This window comes from Prinia subflava, unplaced genomic scaffold, assembly GCF_021018805.1.
Source record: "Prinia subflava isolate CZ2003 ecotype Zambia unplaced genomic scaffold, Cam_Psub_1.2 scaffold_58_NEW, whole genome shotgun sequence".
NCBI classification, from domain to species: Eukaryota; Metazoa; Chordata; class Aves; order Passeriformes; family Cisticolidae; genus Prinia; species Prinia subflava.
This window is the reverse complement of record NW_026961065.1, coordinates 201,742-212,500: the sequence shown is the minus strand read 5'-3', so window position 1 is coordinate 212,500 and position 10,759 is coordinate 201,742. Positions and strand designations below refer to the sequence as shown.

The window sequence follows — 10,759 nt, the reverse complement described above, 5'->3', positions numbered from 1 at the left end:
GTTTCCCTTGGACTGACCCTGTGCCGTGCCTCAGTTTCCCTCGGATCGCTCCAGGCCGTGCCTCAGTTTCCCTCGGAGTGATCCCGTGCTGTGCCTCAGTTTCCCTTGGATGGCTCCAGGCCGTGCCTCAGTTTCCCCCCGCTGTCCCCACCCCGTGCCTCAGTTTCCCTCCTTCCCCCATCCCCCTCAGCTCACTGGGATGAGCGAGGGTGGGATTTGGGAATGGGATTTTGGGGATGGAATTTTGGGGCAGGATTTGGGGATTGGATTTAGGGACCGGATTTTGGGCCGAGATTTTAGGATGGGGTTTAGGGACGGCGTTTTGGGGTGGGATTTGGGGATTGGATTTAGGGACTGGATTTTGTGGTGAGATTTTAGGATGGGGTTTAAGGATGGGATTTTGGGGTGGGATTTAGAGCTGGGATTTGGGGATGAGTTCTTAGGATGGGGTTTAGGGACGGAATTTTGGGGTGGGATTTAGGGAGGGGATTTTGGGCCGAGACTTTAGGATGGGGTTTAGGGATGGAATTTTGGGATGGGATTTTGGGGATGGGATTTAGGGACCGAATTTTGTGGTGAGATTTTAGGATGGGGTTTAGGGATGGAATTTTGGGGATGGGATTTTGGGGTGGGATTTAGGGACCAGATTTCAGGGTGAGATTTTAGGACGGGATTTTGGGACGGCGTTTTGGGGTGGGATTTGGGGATTGGATTTAGGGACTGGATTTTGTGGTGAGATTTTAGGATGGGGTTTAAGGATGGGATTTTGGGGTGGGATTTAGAGCTGGGATTTGAGGATGAATTCTTAGGATGGGGTTTAGGGACGGAATTTTGGGGTGGGATTTAGGGAGGGGATTTTGGGCCGAGATTTTAGGATGAGGTTTAGGGATGGGATTTTGGGGATAGGATTTTGGGGTGGGATTTAGGGCCTGGATCCGAGACCGCCCTGACACCCCCCGGGATTTTTGGCCTCCCCACGATCTCCCCCCTTCCCCCGAGCCCGCGGGGGCCGGGGCCGCTCTCGGGGGTCCCGGGGGGCCCAAGGGCGCAGCAGCCCCCGCGGGATCGGGGTCGGGGGAAGAAAGCGCCCTTTGTCCTCGCTCCGCGCCGCTTTCTGATGCTAATGAGGGGTGGAAATGAAGCTCCGGCCGCGCTGGGGCTCCTCCAGGCCCTCTCGGAGGCGGCCGGACAAAAGCGGCTTTTTTGGGGGGGCAGCGAGGGGGTGCCCCCGGTCTGGGGTCCCGAATTCCGGGGAATGCAGCGCCCCAAATCTTCCTCGGGGCTGCGGGGAGCAAAAATCGGCCCCGCTGCTGATCCCGGGGAGCACAAATCTGCTTCATTCTTCATTCCTGGGGTCCTAAATCCGCCCCATTCCCCGTTCTGGGGATCCTAAATCCGCCCCATTCCCCGTTCTGGGGATCCTAAATCCGCCCCATTCCCCGTTCTGGGGACCCCAAATCCGCCCCATTCCCTGTTCTGGGGACCCCAAATCCGCCCCATTCCCCGTTCTGGGGATCCTAAATCTGCCCCATTCCCCGTTCTGGAGACCCCAAATCCGCCCCATCCCAAGGATCCGAAATTTGAGGATCCCACTCCTCATCCTGGGGACCCCAAATCTCCTGCGTTCCCCATCCCAGGGATCCCAAATCGGCCTTGTTCCCCATCCTTGAGATCCCAAATCCACGAAATTGTCCATCCCGGGGACCCCAAATCTGCACCATTCCCCGTCCCTGAGACCCCAAATATACCCAAATCTCCATTCTGGGGACCCCAAATCCACCCCATTCCTGAGACCCCAAATCCACCCCATTCCTGAGACCCCAAATCTGCCCCATTCCTGAGACCCCAAATATACCCAAATCTCCGTTCTGGGGACCCGAAATCTGCCCCATCCCTGAGCCCCTAAATCTGCTTTGCTTCCCATCCCTGAGACCCCAAATCCACCCCATTCCCCATTCCTGAAACCCTAAATCTGCCCCATTCCCCATCCCCAAGACCCCAAACCTGCCCCATCCCTGAAACCTCAAACCCGCCCCATTTCCAATTCCTGAGACCCCAAATCTGCTTTGCTTCCCATCCCTGAGACCCCAAATCCACTTTTCTTCCCATCCCTGAGACCCCAAATCCACCCCATTCCCCATCCCTGAGACCCCAAATCCGCCCCATTTCCCGTTCCCCAGACCCCAAACCCGCCCCATTCCTGGGGCCCTGGGGGTCCGAAGGGACCCGAGGAGATTCAAAGTCCCCCCAGGAGCCGCGGCTGTCCCCGCCCGTCTGGCGCTGTCAAAGGCGCTTTGTCCCCGCGCCCGCCGCGACACCGCCACTGTCCCCGAGGGCAGGGACCCCCGGGGCTGCGGGAGGAGCGGGAGGCGGAGGAGGAGGAGGGGGATGAAGATCATCGGGGCTTGGAGGCCCCCAGATCCACCGAGCCTCTGTTGGAGGAGGAGGAGGAGGGGATGATGAAGCTCCCAGGGGCTCGGAGCCCCCCCAGATCCCCCGAGCCTCAATTGGAGGAGGAGGAGGAGGAGGGGGATGAAGCTCCCAGGGGCTCGGAGCACCCCCAAATCCCCCGAGCCTCAACTGGAGGAGGAGGAGGAGGGAGATGATGAAGATCATCTGGCTCGGAGCCCCCCAGAGCCCCCCAGCCCCAGCTGGAGGAGGAGGAGGAGGAGGATGAAGCTCCCAGGGGCTCGGAGCACCCCCAAATCCCCCGAGCCTCAGTTGGAGGAGGAGGAGGAGGAGGAGGAGGATGAAGATCATTGGGCTCAGAGCCCCCCCAGATCCACCGAGCCCCAATTGGAGGAAGAGGATGGGGATGATGAAGATCATCGGGGCTCGGAGCACCCCCAGATCCCCCGAGCCTCAGTTGGAGGAGGAGGAGCAGGAGGAGGAGGAAGGGGATGAAGATCATTGGGCTCAGAGCCCCCCCCAGATCACTCAAGCCCCAGTTGGAGGAGGAGGATGGGGATGATGAAGATCATCGGGCTCAGAGCCCCCCAAAGCCCCCCAGCCCCAGCTGGAGGAGGAGGACGAGGAGGAGGGGGATGATGAAGATCCCTGGGGCTCAGAGCCCCCCCAACCCCCAACTGGAGGAGGAAGAGGAAGAGGAGGAGGGGGAGGATGAAGATCATTGGGCTCAGAGCCCCCCCAAATCCCCCGAACCTCAGCTGGAGGAGGAAGAGGATGATGAAGATCATCGGGCTCAGAGCCCCCCCAGATCCCCCGAGCCCCAATTGGAGGAGGAGGAGGAGGGGGATGAGGAAGATCCCCGGGGCTCGGAGCACCCCCAAATCACCCAAGCCCCAACTGGAGGAGGAGGAGGATGAAGATCATCGGGCTAGAAGCCCCAGAAAGTCCCCCAGCCCCAGTTGGAGGAGGAGGAGGAGGAGGGGGATGAAGCTCCCAGGGGCTCGGAGCCCCCCAAATCCCCCGAGCCTCAACTGGAGGAGGAGGAGGAGGGAGATGATGAAGATCATCTGGCTCGGAGCCCCCCAGAGCCCCCCAGCCCCAGTTGGAGGAGGAGGAGGAGGGGGATGAAGCTCCCAGGGGCTCGGAGCACCCCCAAATCCCCCGAGCCTCAATTGGAGGAGGAGGAGCAGGAGGAGGAGGAAGGGGATGAAGATCCCCGGGGCTCAGAGCCCCCCCAGATCACTCAAGCCCCAATTGGAGGAGGAGGATGGGGATGATGAAGATCATCGGGCTCAGAGCCCCCCAAAGCCCCCCAGCCCCAGCTGGAGGAGGAGGACGAGGAGGAGGAGGGGATGATGAAGATCCCTGGGGCTCAGAGCCCCCCCAGATCCCCCGAGCCTCAATTGGAGGAGGAGGAGGAGGGGGATGATGAAGGTCATTGGGCTCAGAGCCCCCCCAAATCCCCCAAACCTCAGCTGGAGGAGGAAGAGGATGATGAAGATCATCGGGCTCGGAGCCCCCCAGCCCCAGTTGGAGGAGGGGGATGATGAAGATCATTGGGCTCAGAGCCCCCCCAGATCCACCGAGCCCCAATTGGAGGAAGAGGATGGGGATGATGAAGATCATCGGGGCTCGGAGCACCCCCAGATCCCCCAAGCCTCAGTTGGAGGAGGAGGAGCAGGAGGAGGAGGAAGGGGATGAAGATCCCCGGGGCTCGGAGCCCCTCCAAATCCCTCAAGCCCCAATTGGAGGAGGAAGAGGATGATGAAGATCATCGGGCTCAGAGCCCCCCAAAGCCCCCCAGCCCCAGCTGGAGGAGGAGGAGGAGGAGGAGATGATGATGAAGATCCCTGGGGCTCGGAGCCCCCCAAAGCCCCAATTAGAGGAGGAAGAGGATGATGATGATGATAATGACGATGACGATGATGATGATGATGATGAAGCTCCCGGGGCTCGCTGCCCCCAGCCCCAGTTCCATCACCCCAAACAATTTTTTGGGCACCCAGAGCCCCCCGATGAATTTTTGGGGTACCAGGACACCCCAAAAAAAGGGACAAAAGGACCTGGAGGGGGTCACGGACTCAGAATCCACCACAAAAAAACCAAAATCCAACAATTTCCAACATTTTTATTTCAAACCCTTTCTCTCTTCCCTTCCCACCCTCCGCAACAGCAAAAAAAAATCCCAAATAACCCAAAAAACGACGCTAAAAATGAGTTTTACAAACACCAAGTCAGCTCTTCCTGCTGACCCCGTAGGAAAAACAAAAAACCAAAAATCCCTCCCCAAAAAAATCCCCAAATCCAGAAATTCCAGCAGTTCCTAAAATCCCCCACGAGAGGCCAAACATGCCTATAAATACAATATTTACACACAAACCCCACAGCTCCCCACCCCAAAAAATAACCAAACACACCCAAAAGTGCATTTGTGGTTCATATCAAAACCCATTATTATTATTATTAATATTATTATTATTAATTACTTTTTTTTTTCTTCATTAAATCTGAAAGATTGGCCTGCAAAGTCCGTTTGGTTTTTTTTTTATTATTATTTTTTTAACTATTTAGTAACTTTTTCTCATATATTTATGAAAATAAATTATACAGCCACTATTCGAATAAATTAAGCACACACCAAAAAAAAACCCCAAAATTAAAATTTAAAAAAATAAAAATAAAAATAAAAATAAAAGGAAGGGGGATAAAAATAAAGATAAAATGAAGGAAAAGCTGCATTTTTTTTGTTGTTTTAAATTCCAGAGGGTGATTCCCAAAATCCTGCCCTGGGAGCTGCTGGGATCTGCTCATTCCTCCTCCAAAGGAGAGGCTGGATCCCGTGAAATTCCTGGACTGGGAGCACTGGGAGCACCCCGGGGTGAGATTTGGGGGCACTGGGAGCACCCCAGGGTGGCACTGGGAGCACTGGAAATGCCCCAAGGTGGATTTTGGGGCACTGGGAACATCCCAGGGTGAGATTTTAGGTACTGGGAGCACTGGGAATGCCCCAGGGTGAAAATTTGGGGCACTGGGAGCACCCCAGGGTGAGATTTTGGGGTACTGGGAGCACTGGGAGCACCCCAGGGTGGGATTTTAGGGACTGGGAGCACCCTAAGTTGGAATTTTGGGACACTGGGAGCGTCCCAGGGTGGAATTTTAGGGACTGGGAGCTCCCCAGCGTGGAGTTTTTGGGCACTGGGAGCACTGGGAACACCCCAGGGTGGGATTTGGGGCACTGGGAGCACCCCAGGGTGGCACTGGGAACAGCCCAGGGTGGGATTTTAGGGACTGGGAACACCCCAGGATGGAGTTTTGGGGCACTGGGAGCTCCCCAGGGTGGATTTTTAAGGACTGGGAGCACCCCAGGGTGGCACTGGGAGCACTGGAAATGCCCCAAGGTGGATTTTGGGACACTGGGAACATCCCAGGGTGGTTTTTTAGGGACTGGGAGCACCCCAGGGTGAGATTTTTGGGCACTGGGAGCACTGGGAACATCCCAGGGTGGGATTTTAGGGACTGGGAGCTCCCCAGAGTGGAGTTTTTGGGACACTGGGAGTACTGGGAGAACCCCAGGGTAGAATTTTAGGGACTGGGAGCACTGGGAGCACCCCAGGGTGAGGTTTTGGAGCACTGGGAGCTCCCCAGGGTGGATTTTTAAGGACTGGGAGCACCCCAGGGTGGCACTGGGAGCACTGGGAGTGCCCCAGGGTGGCACTGGGAGCACTGGGAATGCCCCAGGGTGGTTTTTTAGGACACTGGGAGCTCCCCAGGGTGGATTTGGGGGCACTGGGAGCACTGGGAGCACCCTAGAGTGGCACTGGGAGCACTGGGAACACCTCAGGGTGAGAATTTGGGGCACTGGGAACACCCTGGGGTGGAATTTTAGGGACTGGGAGCACCCCAGGGTGGATTTGGGGCACTGGGAGCACCCCAGGCTGGCACTGGGAGCACTGGGAGCAGCCCAGGGTGGCACTGGGAACACTGGGAGAACCCCAGGGTGGGGTATTGGGACACTGGGAGCTCCCCGGGGTGGATCTGGGGGCACTGGGAACACTGGGAACACCTCAGGGTGAGAATTTGGGGCACTGGGAACACCCTGGGGTGGAATTTTAGGGACGGGGAGCACCCCAGGGTGGATTTGGGGCACTGGGAGCACCCCAGGGTGGCACTGGGAGCACTGGGAATGCCCCAGGGTGGGGTGTTGGGACACTGGGAGCTCCTCGGGGTGGATTTGGGGTACTGGGAGCACTGGGAGCACCCCAGGGTGGCACTGGGAGCAGCCCAGGGTGGCACTGGGAGCACTGGGAGCAGCCCAGGGTGGCACTGGGAGCAGCCCAGGGTTGATCTGGGGGCACTGGGAGAACTGGGAGCACCCCAGGGTGGCACTGGGAGCAGCCCAGGGTGGCACTGGGAGCACTGGGAGCACCCCAGGGTGGCACTGGGAGCAGCCCAGGGTGGCACTGGGAGCACTGGGAGCACCCCAGGGTGGCACTGGGAGCAGCCCAGGGTGGCACTGGGAGCACTGGGAGCACCCCAGGGTGGCACTGGGAGCAGCCCAGGGTTGATCTGGGGGCACTGGGAGCACTGGGAGCACCCCAGGGTGGCACTGGGAGCACTGGGAGCACCCCAGGGTGGCACTGGGAGCACTGGTTGTGCTTTGCAGCTGGAGGCACAGTCGGAGGCAGCGCTGCCGGGATCCCCCAGATCCCAAAAAGGGAATTTTGGGAAGGGGATCCCCCAGATCCCAAAGGATTTTTGGGAAGGGGATCCCACACAGATCCCAAAAAGGGAATTTTGGGAAGGGGAACCCCCAGATCCCAAAAAGGGAATTTTGGGAAGGGGATCCCACACAGATCCCAAAAAGGGAATTTTGGGAAGGGGATCCCACACAGATCCCAAAAAGGGAATTTTGGGAAGGGGATCTCCCAGATCCCAAAGGATTTTTGGGAAGGGGATCCCACCCACGCCCAGCAAACCCAGCAGACTCTGCAGGAGGAGGGAGAGGCTGCTGGGAGCACTGGGATAAATCCCCCAATCCCAAAAATCCCTTGGAATGGGGGGATGGATAAATCTGTCCATCCCTAAAAGCAGAGAAAGGTGGGAAAATCCTCCATTCCCAAAAGCCAAAGGATAAATCCCAGAATTCCCAGAAGCCAAAGGATAAATCCCAGAATTCCCAAAAACCAAAGGATAAATCCCAGAATTCCCAAAAACTAAAGGATAAATCCCAGAATTCCCAAAAACTAAAGGATAAATCCCTCAATTTCCAAAAGCCAGGAGGGGTTTGGGAAGGTGGGAAAAATTCCCCAAATCCCAAAATCCAAAGGATAAATCCCAGAATTTCCAAAACCCAAGGGGATTTTGGAAATGTGGAAAAATCCCCCCATCCCAAAATTCAAGGGGATTTAAAAAGTGGATAAATCCTCCCAATCCCAAAATCCAAAGGATAAATCCCAGAATTCCCAAAACCCAAGGGAATTTTGGAAAGGTGGATAAATCCCCCAATCCCAAAATCCCAGGGGACTCAGGGAAAGTGGAAAAAATTCACCAAATCCCAAAATCCAAGGGGATTTTGGAAAGGTGAATAAATCCACCCCTTCCCAAAATCCAAAGGAAAAATCCCAGAATTCCCAAAACCCAAGGGGATTTAAAAAGTGGATAAATCCTCCCAAATGCCCAAATCCAAGGGGATTTGGGAAGGTGGGAAAAATTCCCCAAATCCCAAAATCCAAAGGATAAATCCCAGAATTCCCAAAACCCAAGGGGATTTTGGAAATGTGGATAAATCCCCCCATCCCAAATTCCAAGGGGGTTTGGGAAGATGGAAAAATCCCTGCATTCCCAAAATCCAAGGGGATTTTAAAAAGTGGATAAATCCTCATAATCCCAAAATCCAAGGGGATTTTGGAAAGGTGAATAAATCCCCCCCTTCCCAAAATCCAAAGGATAAATCCCAGAATTCCCAAAAACCAAGAGGGTTTGGAGAGGTGAATAAATCCCCCAATCCCAAATTCCAAGGGGGTTTGGGAAGGTGGAAAAATCCCTCCATTCCCAAAATCCAAGGGGATTTAAAAAATGGATAAATCCTCCCAATCCCCAAATCTGAATGATAAATCCCAGAATTCCCAAAAACCAAGGGGATTTTGGAAATGTGGATAAATCCCCCAATCCCAAATTCCAAGGGGGTTTGGGAAGATGGAAAAATCCCTGCATTCCCAAAATCCAAGGGGATTTAAAAAGTGGATAAATCCTCCCAATCCCAAATTCCAAAGGGATTTAAAAAGTGGATACATCCTCCCAATCCCAAATTCCAAGGACGTTTGGAAAGATGGAAAAATCCCTCCATTCCCAAATCCAGGTTGGTGTCCAGATCCTCCCCAAGCCCTTGGACCTCACGGTGGAATTTTAGGGATAAAATCATTTTTAACAGCCAGGAATGAAGGAAAATTCCTTCCTCCCATTCCCGGTGTCCCTCCAGCTCCTCTTTTCCCTGATCCCAAAATTCTCCCTCTTCCCAAAACAGCACGGGAAACACAGAGTGGGAATTCTGTCACCACCACACCATGGAGAAAACTGGATTTTCCCTGGATTTTCCTGGATTTTCCCTGGATTTCCCTGGATTTCTCTGGATTTCCCTGGATTTTCCCTGGATTTTCCCTGGATTTTCCTGGATTTCCCCTGGATTTTCCCTGGATTTCCCTGGATTTTCCCTGGATTTTCCCTGGATTTCCCCTGGATTTCCCCTGGATTTTCCTTGGATTTCCCCTGGATTTTCCCCTGGATTTTCCCTGGATTCCTCTGGATTTTCCCTGGATTTCCCTGGATTTCCCTGGATATTCCCTGGATTTTCCCTGGATTTCCCCCGGATTTTCCCTGGATTTTCCCTGGATTTCCCCCGGATTTTCCCTGGATTTCCCTGGATTTTCCCTGGATTTCCCTTGGATTTTCCCTGGATTTCCCCTGGATTTCCCCTGGATTTTCCCTGGATTTCCCTGGATTTTCCCTGGATTTCCCCTGGATTTCCCCTGGATTTCCCTGGATTTTCCCTGGATTTTCCCTGGATTTCCCCTGGATTTCCCTGGATTTTCCCTGGATTTTCCTTGGATTTTCCCTGGATTTCCCCTGGATTTCCCTGGATTTTCCCTGGATTTTCCCTGGATTCCCCTGGATTTCCCCTGGATTTCCCTGGATTTTCCCTGGATTTCCCCTGGAGAGACTCCCAGCTTCCCAATTCCCTGCATTCCATTCCTTTTTTCCCTTTTTTCCTATATTTTTTGGGAAGAAAACCTGGAGCAGGCCCAGCTCTCGGGAAGGTTTTCCCTCTGCCAGTCCCCTGAGGTATTTTTCCATGGATTTTGAAGCTCAGTTTCTCCCAGAACCTGGAATTTTTGGAAGAATTGGGATTTTTTTCCCTCCAAATCCCAGCTGGAGGAGGAGCAGGATTTGCAGCACCTTCTGTGGCCGGTGGGATTTTTCCATTAAAATCCACGGGAATTCCAGGGCAGGGATCATCCCCCGAGGTCCTGGCAGATCCAGCAGGACGGAGAAATTCCAGGGATTCAGGAACGCTGCTCCTTGGAAACACAGCAGAATTCTGGAATTCTCCAGAACTCCCACGGAATTCCAGCAGCTGATCCCAAGGGGTGAGGGAGGGAATTTGTGTCCAAAATCAGGGAAGGAGCCACAAATTCTCCTGGATTTTCTGTTCCCAACGTCCCAGGGAGAGGAGGAAGCTTTGGAATCCTGCAGGAGGCACCTTGGATCCGGGAAAAGCTCCAAAAATTCCAGCAGCAGCTCTTCCACCTTCCCAGGGTTTGCTCTGGGAATTTTCCCTTTGGATCCAGCACATCCCAAGCTCTTCCTTCCTTCTCTTCCAGCTTTTCTCCTGTCGATCCTGGAGGGTTTGGAGCTCTTTTCCCAAATCCTGGGAAGCCGGGGAGCTGCTCAGAAATCCACAGTTTTTATTCCCAGGGTTTATTCCCAGGGATTTATTCCCAGGTTTTATTCCCAGGGGATTATTCCCGGAGATTTATTCCCAGGGATTTATTCCCAGGGATTTATTCCCATGGGTTTATTCCCATGGATTTATTCCCAGGGATTTATTCCCATGGATTTATTCCCAGGGATTTATTCCCATGGATTTATTCCCATGGATTTATTCCCAGGGTTTGTTCCCAGGGATTTATTCCCAGGGGATTATTCCCAGGGATTTATTCCCAGGGATTTATTCCCATGGATTTATTCCCAGGGATTTATTCCCAGGGGATTATTCCCAGGGGATTATTCCCAGGGGATTATTCCCAGGGATTTATTCCCAGGGGATTATTCCCAGGGGATTATTCCCATGGCA

At 54.3% G+C, this 10,759-nt stretch overlaps 1 protein-coding gene across 1 annotated transcript in view; it reads right to left on the bottom strand.

Annotated features, from left to right (window-relative positions):
- The window catches only part of LOC134565574 (basic salivary proline-rich protein 2-like), a 19,062-nt gene extending 8,392 nt beyond the window's left edge, over positions 1–10,670 (bottom strand). Inside the window, exon 1 of the mRNA XM_063425194.1 lies at positions 8,964–10,670. Coding sequence (XP_063281264.1) covers positions 8,964–9,655 — 692 coding nt within the window. The 5' untranslated portion in view covers positions 9,656–10,670. The remainder of the gene's footprint in view (positions 1–8,963) is intronic.
- Positions 10,671–10,759: the final 89 nt, after the last annotated feature.